This window comes from Rhyacophila brunnea, unplaced genomic scaffold (genome assembly GCF_057557595.1).
Source record: "Rhyacophila brunnea isolate RB1 unplaced genomic scaffold, BYU_Rbru_1.0 scaffold_12, whole genome shotgun sequence".
NCBI lineage: Eukaryota > Metazoa > Arthropoda > Insecta > Trichoptera > Rhyacophilidae > Rhyacophila > Rhyacophila brunnea.
Window position 1 is genome coordinate 37,788,218 of NW_028232774.1, and position 12,830 is coordinate 37,801,047.

The window sequence follows — 12,830 nt, forward strand, 5'->3', positions numbered from 1 at the left end:
TTTTCTGTCAAAACTATTGAAATTAACACGTATTTGGTATGTTTACAGTAAAGTATGCCTTTTTGTTATCAGGAATAAAGCTGGCAGCGGACCCTGGCCTCTGCGTGCGAGCGCAGGGATCAAAGTGTGAGCATAGATGCTCAGCAGAGCGAGATCCTGTCTGCGGCACGGATGGCAGGACATACCTCAATCGCTGCATGCTTCAGGTCGAAGTTTGCAGGTAAACATAATATTATAATTACCATAATATAATATACAGACTTTTTTAATATCTGGGTAAGGTTATTTTATGTACGCGCGTTATAAGTTATACTTCTTTGGCGTTACAAAACAAAAAATTCTGATAAACTAGATTCTTTAACTAGCTGTTAATTATATTGTTAAATTACACACTCAAGAAAAAGGACCGCTTATTGGAACGCCGTTGGTTTATTTCCATACACTTTAACTTATATTACTAAATTATATAATGGTTTCTCGTTATTTTTATTTCTAAAGTACCAACTGTCACTGTGACGTTTAATAGTTTGACAACGTAAGGAATTGCAAATGGCCGACAATAATAAATTCGCTGCCTAGGTAACGGAACAATTATTCTAAACTATAATAATATTATACTGTATTGATACTGATACTGATACGATTGCAGTATCATACTGTGGCGTAAGGGTAGTGCGTTCGGCTGATAATCGAATAATCGGTGGTTCGAATCCAATCGAGTGCGTTTTTTTCGTGTGAAAAAAATTATTATGTGTTACATATTGTTACACGCCAAAAATACACTCTGATCTGATTTCCCGAACGCGCCAAAAGAAGTATAACTTCAAAATTCGCTTCCTTGCAATCACAGTAGACATTTTATCGATATTTTTCTGTTTCACACTCATGTGGGTCTATTCTATACACAAGGCGGTTATCGGTGGCTATTGACGGTAGTTTATCATATTTGTTATCATTGTTACAATAAGTTAACCGTCTAAAATTTAAACTGTCAAAAGGTGTTATATTTTAACAGTCCCTGTCTTATCTGTGTTCATTTTTAAAGTGAGATAGGCAGCTTAGACTGCTAACTTATTTTAACAATTGTGTCGCTAGATTTCAAAATCAGCCAAGTCCACCTTTAGGTATTTTTGACTTTTTTGTGAATTGCTGAAGAACTACTGCTTTTTAACATTTATGCATTATCGAAATGTGGAACTTATTAATTTTAAATATTCTATAATTGAAAAAATATAAACTTTCACCCTTAGTGACTGTGTACTTGAGAAAACAAAATGCTGTTTTTCTCCTATTCATCTATTATGGACTTGGCTGATTTTGAAATCCAGTGACACAATTATACTTACCTCAATACATAAATATAATAAACTACTATGCTTTTTATTAGGTTTTTCCAAGAACTATTGAGCCACTCTTCGGAAAAATAGCTCTTTTGCGATAGTTTTATTTTTCCGAAGAAATGCTTAATAATTACTGTCAGATTATAAAATATATCTACGAGTAATCTATCTGTAAAAGAAATAAATACTTACAAATAATGTAATGATTATTTTAAAGGGTTGGAGTAGGCCTTTCCCATGTGGGCGCATGTAACAACATCTCGGCCCATCGCGAGAACTGCCCTGTTGACTGCGGCCAGGCCCCCCTAGATGGACCAATTTGCGGAAGCGATGGAAACGTCTACAAGAATACATGTCAGATGAAGTTGCTTACATGCGGGTAAATTAATTTATATTTTAATTTAAAATGTGCTTATCTTGTTTTATTACAGGAATTAAATTTATGTATATCGGATAATGGCAAAACTAATTTGAGGAAGACACTGCAGTGCAGGAAGGTGGGGTATCTATTTATATAGATACTACCTGTATCCCTTGCTTAAAATAAATCGCAAATCGCGATCGGCGATATTCTGAGGAGGTTTTGGAATAAAACTAAATAACAATACATCATTTGAAAACACGGCAGAGAAATATATATCCATTAGAAAATAACTTTTGAAAAAAATACGACACCCAACAGGATTCGCACCCTTGTGCTCTTGACTACTAAACTATGAGTGTTTTTTATAATTGTGGCAAAGTGGACTGTTGATGGATGTCGTATTTCTTTCAAAAAGTTGTTTTCTAGTCACTATATAACATTTCTCTGACGTGTCTTAAAATTATATATGTTCAATATAGAATGCTACATTCTTAAATCTTGTGAATTGATAGCGACAAGCAAAAAGGAGGCAACTAACGTTTTGGGTATTTTGAGTTATGAATGGGAACTTGTTAAAAAAATCCAAATTTCAATTTGCCAAAAGATCCAAGTTAAATTCGGTCTAGTTCCGTTAACGGCCTACGTGCGCCGTAGGTCAAAATGGAGCTTTTAAGGTATTTTTAAATCATAAGCCTGGACATTCCTTAAACGTTGTAGATAATCTATTTATGTCATTTAGAAGCCTTATTATCCTTTATATTTATTTTAAACATTTGATGACTGCATAAAGTATTTTTATTACATAAAATAGTATTATTTTAAGCCTCTCGATCTAATGTTTTAGAATATAGTCATATTTCAGTACATCCATGTGTGTTTTTAAGCGCATTTATAAAACCATTAGTAAAATTTATGTCGACATTATTATAGTGAAATATTTACAATAAAAAAATATATTGATAATCTCTGTGATCCCAAATTTGACAAGAATTGTGCATTTTATTATTCAAAAAATGGGCACGATTAACACATTTCAAGATAATTCTAAAGATACTGATTATAAGCTATGTCTTGGACCATTCAAATGTTGAATTCAACTTTGTTGGTCATCTGGTCATACGTATTTGTTTTTATTGAACTAAGACTACAATTATTTACAGATGGTGTTGGTTAGTTTTTAAAAATCAATTAAACCTTGCCTAAACCAAACTATAATAGATTTGGTATATTTTGGCCGATATGACAAAATTATGCACACTTTTTCATTCATACTATTATCTGTTTTCATTGAATTAGAAATACATATTATTACACATGTTGTTGGTTATTTTTTTAATTCATTAAGCCCTGCCTAAATCAAACTATAATAGATAAAAATATTATTCTATCAAAAAAAAACAAAACTTATGTATGATGTAATGGCGTAATTTTAGATATTTTATGGATAGATGAGAGTTTTTTGACTATTATCTATTATGGTTGGGTGTCTATTATGGCAGTGTTTAATTAAATTTTAAAAACTAACCAACACCATCCTGTAAATTTTAGTCTTAGTTTAATGAAAACAAATACGTATGACTGACAAAGTTTAATCTGCACTATTTATGGCGGATATTAATAGCCTACCTCCACCCTTCGCTACTTGTAGGTACCTATACTTATTGATTTATTTCAAAGAACTTCTCCTCCTCGAAGAAGTCCTCGACATTTTTTTGTTTTCATTTAGCACTATTCAGTATAACATGTATTTACCATAAGGCATACAGATAGAAATTTGAAAGCAGATCTAAAAATAGCGTAAGGTTATACAAAAATCATTGCCGCCCTTCAAGTAACTGCCACCTCTATGCGAAGCTTAATACAAATACCCCCACGGGACGTTACTGATCCTGAATACTTCGTAAAACTGTACAAAATACTATTGTTTTTGTCATAAATAATTGAACAAATGAGTTTGTTGAATTTTCCAGACAAGGAGTTGTGAGGACGAACAAGAAGTATTGCCAGACAACCAGACACTGCAGAGAATCCTGCTGGAGGGTAGCCAGGCCAACATGCGGATCAGATGGTCAACTCTACTCCAACGCATGTAGTATGAAGGCGAAAAATTGCGGGTAAATCAACTATTCATTTATAATCAAATTTATAAAATCAGAAGGTGTCATTCAATAAATTATTAGTGAAACAATAGTTAACTATATACCTATAATCATGGCCCCCACAAGGGGGGGGGGGCTGACAGGGCTCTAGCCGAAGGGCCCGGGCTCAGGGGGGTCCGGCGTGGCGAGTCAATCAGATATCGCGGCGAAAATATGAACTCTGCCATTCTTGGGGGTGTTGGCTTGTGTGTCTCTGATAATTACCTTAGGAATCGAGGACATCCGTTGTTTGTAGAACTAACCTGCCATTAGTAATGCCAATTGGGAGGGCAATAACCATGTTTAATAAAATCGCTTCGGATATTGATATATTCCACTTACGTGAGGGTGAATCTAGGTGGACGTTGTTTTTTAAATTCTTAAAATAGGGTCTGCTTAACTCATCCGGTGTACTTCCTTGTACCTATATACTTAATATTTTTTGTATTTACACATTTATACTGTACATAAAACTGTTTTAATAATATTTCTTTGTTTCTAAATGTCACGTTGTGAACGTCTTAAACTTATAATTTGTAATGTCCACAATATGTAAAATAAATAAATAAATTGAAATTGAATTGAATTGAAAATGTGAGATAAACACACATTTCAAATTTGCTCTAATAGTAAAAAAAGTTGCCTGCGGCGCTACTTATTTCACGAAGGGATTATTAACATTTAAAAAATGAAGTTGTAAGATAAAATCTTTGATTGTTTTGTGTTAATACTCGACAACTCCATAATTCAAGTAGATGTATTAAAACTACAAAAAATCAGTAAAAATAAACAATTTTGAAGATGTTTCTGTTGTGCGTCACACATGCCATTTAACTTAGAGATAGGTAGGGGGGCCCGCCAAAGATCCTGGCCGGGGGGCCCGCTTTTGGATGTGGGGGCCATGCCTATAATACTCGTAGATACTCAGTCTAAATAATTAAGATTTTTATCGTTGAATATTTTGTTCATTTGGCGAATTAAATTATAACATAATACGTAGTATCAATCGGTCCGACCGTTAATTGGACCGGTCGGCTATTGCGACTTGGTATTTACGAGGGAAAATTTTCTCAACAAAAAACCACACTTTCTCAAAAACTCAGCCTTTAAAATGTTTGCGGCATTTTACGGCGAGCGAGAAGGTCTTTTCTTATCGAGAATTGACAGTAATACATTATATCGAAGTACGAACCAAAGAACCACGCACACTCTAGTGCACGCCAACCAAGGTCTTGGGAAGTTGCTCCTGGGATACTTTCGGTACAACTTTGAAGGGCACCTAACGTTCGTTACGCCACGCTATATGCCTGCATAACAGGTATGGAGACGTGGCTGGTGGTGGAGGGAAAAGCAAGTATCAATTTCCCTTAGCCAAAGTACTATGTACATAATTGTCACTGTTCTGGCAGAAGACCCTAATTCGAAAAAATGACATATTGAGTTAGTTATACCAAAATGTTCCTTATTTCAAACTTGACCGTCTGGAAACCTTCTTAATAAATAAACAGTCTTTATTTTAAAGTCATCCTTTTTACGATCACCTAATAAACTCACATGATAGACCATTTCAAACATTTTAACAACTTCAAAGTCAAATTACTCAAAACTAGTATTCTCCAGTTAGTGTGTTCTGCCAGAACAGAGACGAATTGTGTTTTATTTCAATTAATATAATGTATTTACAACAAGAATTGACAGTTAACACTATACAAAAAAAAAACTTATGTATTGGCTACCAGGCCATATGACGAAACTGTAAAATATGCGATAGTGCTAGTAATAGATATGGTAAATTGTTTGTAGAAAATGATGTGATAATAAATGGTAATAATTTGAAGGAGATATGCAATCGAAAATTTTTATTTTTTGCAAAAAAGTTACCGCATTGCACTAAATTTATTATTTTTTTAAAGGAGACACTCTAATCCTGTTATATAATTATGTAGTGAAATATAGTTGTCAATAAATAATTATTTTTGTTCTGGTATGTAATAGTTAATATTCATATTCGTCAATACCATGGTGATCACGGGTATTGTTTTAAGTGCTTGACACACAGCTAAAATACAAAATTAAATATAATATGTAAATATTAAATATCAACTGTTCGTTTACCAATTCAGAAAGCACGTGTTCGAAGTTCCGATGGCCTTCTGCGTGTCTCAAGAGCGTACCTCAGGGTCGGTCGTGGCTCCATGCCCTTCCTCGTGCGCTGGAGCGAGGGACAAACCAGTTTGCGGCTCTGATGAAAACGTCTACAGGAACGAGTGCGAAATGCAAATGCTTAATTGCGGGTAACAAATAATATTTAATTAATAATGTTATATTTCGTATACTGTATTCTGATATTTTGTGACGTTAAAACTGTGATTGTATAATATTAACAGATATTTATGTAATTTTTATGGTTTCATCAGCTATGGAATACGATATCTGAGTAGAGTGTTACCAATTATTGTCACTGACAAAATTACATTAGGTAATATGCTATGAAGATAAGCTAGCTGTGTGAAAAAATGAATAATTTATAAAAATCAAAAAATATATATTTACCTATATCTAAATATTATACTTGGGGGTAGGCAGTCATGCGTCATATCATCATCATCAGCCTGAATCTATCCACTGCTGGATGAAGGCCTCTCCAAGCTGATTCCACTTCTCTCGGTCATATGCGTTGCATTGCCACGTACTTCCGCAGAATTTTATCATTTCATCAATCCAGCGGCCTCTAGGTCTAACGTGCGGACTTTTTGTACCTCTTGGATACCACTGGATGACTAAATTTGTCCAACGATTGTCCCTTCTTCGAGCTATGTATCCAGCCCATTTCCATTGGCAAACTCTATTACATCGCAAACTCTTGTCTATTTCCTTATCCACTCATTCCTATTTTTGTCCTTTCTAGCATGCACCTCTTCATACCACGCTGTGCTACTCTAAGTTTCTCGATCACTCTTTTACTTAGGGTCCATGTTTCACACGCATATCTGATTACGGGAAGCACACACTGGTTGAACACTTTGCGCTTTAGGCACAGTGGGAGGTCACTTTTAAAGACATTAGGCAGGTGGCCAGAAGCACTCCAGCCTAGCTTTACTCTGCGAACAATTTCATCAAATATACATCCATCTATAAACACTTGTTGTCCCATATGTTGTCATAATATATGGACGGCATTATTATAAAGGGCATCGAGCAAAGAAACAAATACACACAATTGAGAGCGGGAGAAAGTGGCGGTTTTCAATGAAGCAAACGATATAACTGTCACTTCAATAAAGTAACGACATCTTAGTTTAAAAAACAATCAAAGCATAAAAATTCCTAACAACATTACTATTATAATATTTTAAGAACCATTATAATACATACTGTAATTAAGGTTTTCCGCACAAACACTTTTTTATAAGGGTGCCTCCAAACCCGTCATCGCCACAGACATTCACGTACTTAAAATCATCTTTGTATGCATGTCCGGAAACCTACGGACCGAAGTCCTACACCGTGAAATGTTGTTTCGGAAATATATGGCCGAATATTAAAGACTGTCCAACCTCTTTGGCTCGTATAGTACTGACATAAAATTCATGTCTAAATAAAACACTGTTCTTGTTGGTTTACACTTTAGAGGAAGCCAGCAGGAAAGAATTTTTTGAAAATAGCCGATATATACTGGATTATTTGTTAGGTTAGGTTAGGTTTTCATTCCTGAAATTCATGAATTTTGCCAAAATCAGCTATGAAAATTGAATTTGTTCATATTGAATCTAATAAAGTTGGAGACTGTGTAGTATACGGTCATCTCTTTCGGATAAGAAAGCTCACAGCAAACTGTGGCACGGTGAAATGTTTACATACAATTTACATGTAACCCACTGTATGAGGGTAGTTTTCGTGTTAATGATTTAATTCTCAGGATATAGTGTATATTATATTTGTAAATTTAAAAATTTTTGGTGTATGTTTATAAAGAAAAAAAATACATAGAATTCGAAACTAAAACTGAAAAGGTACAACATTCTAAGTCTGCTTAAGGGCAGAATTTTACTTAGGGACGTCACTGTATATTCGTTAAGTAACTAAAAATGTATACAATATGAAATTTCTATTCAGTATAAGGTAGTTATAAAAATATTATTTATCTATCTTCCACTGGGGTTGCGTCTGTGATAGAGAAAGTTCATAATAAAGATGATAAAATAATTTTACAATGCTCTTCAACAAAAGAATATTATGATATATTTCGTCACTCCAGTACTAACGTAACATAAAAATGGTGATATTAATTATTAGTTTTTAGTTAGTTATGTAATCGGAATTCAAGCGATACTACTAATAAAATATAGCGATGTAGGGAAGATAAGACAAAACTGATGAAAACTAACAATAGTAATTAATATTTCATTTACGGTAAGATAGAAACAGTGTTGCCATATTTTTATATGCTGATTATAGTACAAAGGCGTAAAAATTATAGTATTTCTGAAAAATATATAGTACAGAAACATTTTTCGTCTTGATTCCTTTAAAATTATAGTATTTTGGTATATATGGCGTAAAATTATAGTATTTTCCATTTTTCGCGAAATCTAAATTATAGTATTTTACTATAATTATAGTACGGTTGGCATCACTGGATAGAAACAGCATGACTAATAATATTATTATTATCTAAATTACAATAATTATTCATCTAGCGACAAAATTTAATAACTTTGGCGATTTGTGTTCATTTAACTTTGCTTCATTTTACATAGATGGCAGTATTTCACTTTTACTTAACATTATCGAATATTCAAACCTTTTACCTCTACGCCGTAGCACCTGAAACGTACAAGGAATTCTATTTGTTTGATTATAATTTGAAACGGTTGATAATTATTTTTTTTAGATAATATGGTAACTATTCAGAGATTCTCAGTATTGTAATGATATTATATTATAGTATATCACAATTTAATTTATGTTTCATAGAGTGAGCAGTCGAAAGCGAGTGACAAAAGTTGAAATGGAGAAGTGCCGGGCAAAACTCAGCAAGTGCTTGAAGGTGAAATGTGGTGCCAGCTTGGAGCCAGTCTGCGGGACTGATGCTGCGACATACCAGAACCTTTGCCACCTGAAAGTAGCTACTTGCTTGTAAGTATTTTCAAAAACATTTTCCATATTTTTTTCTAGTGGGTAGGTATATGCATAAGATGTTTTCTAAATATGCATGTTCAATATATAAAATGTTAAATTCTAAAATCTTGTGAATTATTTGTTGAATAAAAGAAATAGTTTATTAAATTATTAGCAAGTGCAAGCAGGTTATAAAAACTAAATATTTGGGGTAATCCGTGTCGTCGGTTAGCAATTAAAGCATGATAGCCAACATTAGATAAGAATTTTATGTAAAAACTACTAGGTGAAGTATTATTAATTAAGTAGGATGCCCGTAGCATAATTTTATTGGAAAAGTATTTTTCGTATTTTTCTTCTAAAAAAGGATTTTTTCTAGTGAATATATGCATGAGATATTTTCAAATTATATATATATAAACTAACTATTAAGTAATATTATATAGTAATAGGAGGACACCGTACTAACGCACATTAAATTAATGTTAAGATGTTTTTCTTATTGTAAGTATATTTTTCATTTTTTAATGCTTTTAGATACCTACGTAGTGATTATTTCAAACACTTTCTAATGTAAATTATCTTTGATTGCATGCTCTGTATTTTATTTCTGGATCTCCTCAGTAGATTTGCATTAAACCAACACTTCGCCTTAAGGATAATTATTACAAGATAAAAAGAACTTTTTATATACAACGTTTTCAAATTTTCTGTTGAATCATATAAACTTGACTTGACTTGACTAGCTTAAACGATCAAAAAAATTTGTATTTGATAGAAATAATACTGAAATGTCATTTTGACACTCATATTGATCTCCATAGTAACGCACGTAGGTATATATTAATAATTTAGTTGTTAGGACCCTAGCAACCAATAATAGTGGATTGGATTACGGATTTCTTCCGAAATAACTTTTCATACAAAACAGAATTAACTGAAAATAAATTCAATTCTACTTAAATATGGCTAAACGTTTTAAAAAAATACATTCTAAACTCTTCTGTTCTGATATATTCTAAAAGTTACAAATGTCTAGCTAGTCGGGAAGTTAGTTAAAAATTGATTGCAAGATTTGTACTGGATAAACAACCACCGGACAAATAAGAATACGACCTAATAAAAACGTTGTAAAATTGTAAGCATTCTACTATATGATAGTAATGCCACTTTATGAAAACATCTAATAAGATTTAGATTGCGAATTGGATAGTGGGTAGTGGTTTAATAAATTTATTCGAAGATTTCAAAGAGACATTTGAATTATTCATAATTTAAAAAAACACTTTATAATTTAAAAAATATTGTTTCTAAATAAAAAAAATTGTAAGATTGAAAATGGTTTTCATTTATTTCAAAACGAGCTTGAGTATTTTGATAAAACTGTACGTACTTAGTGTTTATTATATTTATTTAGTTATATTTAGATTTTAACCGACTTAAATAAATTTATTTTAAATTCCATCGTATACCTAGTATATCATCACGATTCGTATTTCCTGCAAGAGCTAGAGGTGTTCTCCATCATTTTCAATGTTGTATATTGAATATTATGTTTGTTTTACAGGAAAGGCGTACAGCTTGCCCATGTTGGAAATTGCACGGAGCTCATGAGACCAGATTCTTGCCCAACTTCATGCGAAAACGAAATTTCTTCTACACCAGTTTGCGGGTCGGATGGAAACGTTTATAAGTAAGAAATAAAGAATTTGTATATTATTTTATATATATTATTTATTCTACTGTTAGTGCGGTTTTCTATTGAAGGTTGACCACCATCTTGCAGTACACCTCCCTAATCTAGGCTAGTCGTATGAGATTCCCAATTCCTTTGACAGTAGAATTCATCCGTAAGTTACGTTATAGAGTTTTAGGTAGTTGTGACGACCCCCCCCTACCCTCTTCATCCATTGTCTCATTTAAGGGATCTAGTTTCAAGAACCAATACATATGGTGTTCGTACAGGTGATAGATAATACGGTTACATGTAAGTTGTACGTATGCAGTTCATCGTGGGACACTTATTGGTGCGCTGCAGTACGTGAAACATCAGTTCGTATAACATTTTATCAAATGACGAGTTCTTCGTTGAACATTTCACCGTGGAATACATTTGTAGGTATCTTACAAAATGTGGAGATAGTTTGCAAATAGTACTGTTCCAATTAGATTAACTCTAACCTAACCTAATCTAACTTAGTAAAGACATCTCATAAAATTCGCCACATGTTGTAGCATACGTACAAATATACTCCACGGTGAAATGTTCAACGAAGAACTCGTCATTTGATTAAATGTTACACGAACACTTAACGAAGATAATACAGGATTTACTGCCAAAAGTTGGTAAGTCTCGAAATCATGTTATGGAATAATTGCAATTTAGAGTTTGACATGCCCTCTAAAATCAGTCATAATGCTATTTTTTGTGCTATATGTACATGTTCTATATATCGGATGACCTTGATTTTTTTCTAGCATACATATTTATTAATAGACACATAATCCGTCGTTAACTCTAAATACCTAAATTATCGACTTACCAGCTTTTATAGAACTTTTTAGAATATGTCATATTTTATGTGTAATGTAATATTGTATAAAATATGTAATAATATAAAACTAACAGAAACCAATTATTAAAAGCGATATAAATAAACGTGGATACTTCCGATATTATTTTTTAAATATTTATTGTAAAAAGGGGTCTATCAGATAATATAAATAGGGATATTTTTCTAATTTTTAAATAAAATACGGCAAAAAAAGATACTAGCGTTAAAACTAACCGGTTACAAATAACGCATAAAAAGCTACAATTAATTACAACGCCTCATTTCATCGTGATCTATTTCAATCTTATGTCTAAATTAAATAGACCTTTTTAACTCTTCCCTCTTTAAAATCCTTCGAGGACAATGATAGATTTTATTATAATTTGGGATTGGTTGTTGAATTTATTTATGAAATATAATTAAACTTTTATCAATGCTATAGGTCCGATTGCGAGATGCGAGTCGCGACTTGTGGACAGCGAGTTGTAGAGGCAAGCGCCATTCACTGCCGAGCTACTGCCAGGTGTAATGCTCCATGCCCTAGCGAAGGTCCAGTTGTATGCGGATCAGACATCAGGTTCTACAGGAACGACTGCGAGATGAAAAGGGACAATTGCGGGTAAGATTGATCATAACAGCACACAGTTATATATTATATTAATTTATCCAACCAATAAATATTTGAAAAATGAGTTGGTATAGTACAGATTATTTCATATTGTTTTGAAAATACGTCATAATTTTGAAAAACACTTTCTGAGAAAATATATTATAACCAATAGAAAAAATCTTTTTGAAAAAAGTAAGCCACCCCGGCAGAGAATCGAACCCTGCATCTCCCGGGTTTACGTCCCATCCGCGCATTACCTCTATGCTACGCAGTGACATACTTTTTTGAAAAAGATTTTTTCTATTGGTTATAATATATTTTTTCAGAAAGTGTTTTTCAAAATGATGTATATTTAATAATTAGAATGGTACATTCTTAAATCTTGTGAATTATTCGTTGAATAAAAGAAATAGTTAATCATATTGTTTTCTTTGACAATGGCAGAACCTATACTATTATTATCATCTAAGATTTGTGAAATTACAAAAAATATATCAAGATGTCGGATGGTATTTTAATCAATCGATAGCGGTATGTTAGATTCTTCATCCCCTAATAAAAGTCGGCCACCCCATCATAAGGGCGATCTTTTCTGTATCATCGGATACCGGAAACAGTTCAGTGGAACTGAACTCATACTTCAAGGAGGTTATTTACCATTGATCTTTCCTTGGATGGCACTTCAGGAAATGCTGTACTTTT

The 12,830-nt window shown here is 32.8% G+C and overlaps 1 protein-coding gene across 1 annotated transcript in view; it reads left to right on the forward strand.

Moving 5' to 3' along the window:
• LOC147078136 (serine protease inhibitor dipetalogastin) overlaps positions 1 to 12,830 on the forward strand; it is a 191,270-nt gene that overhangs the window by 176,806 nt on the left and 1,634 nt on the right. The window contains exons 4-10 of the mRNA XM_085961248.1: positions 73 to 220; positions 1,558 to 1,719; positions 3,675 to 3,818; positions 5,966 to 6,136; positions 8,820 to 8,981; positions 10,531 to 10,656; positions 11,961 to 12,137. Of these exons, the coding sequence (XP_085817374.1) occupies positions 73 to 220; positions 1,558 to 1,719; positions 3,675 to 3,818; positions 5,966 to 6,136; positions 8,820 to 8,981; positions 10,531 to 10,656; positions 11,961 to 12,137 (1,090 nt within the window). The remainder of the gene's footprint in view (positions 1 to 72; positions 221 to 1,557; positions 1,720 to 3,674; positions 3,819 to 5,965; positions 6,137 to 8,819; positions 8,982 to 10,530; positions 10,657 to 11,960; positions 12,138 to 12,830) is intronic.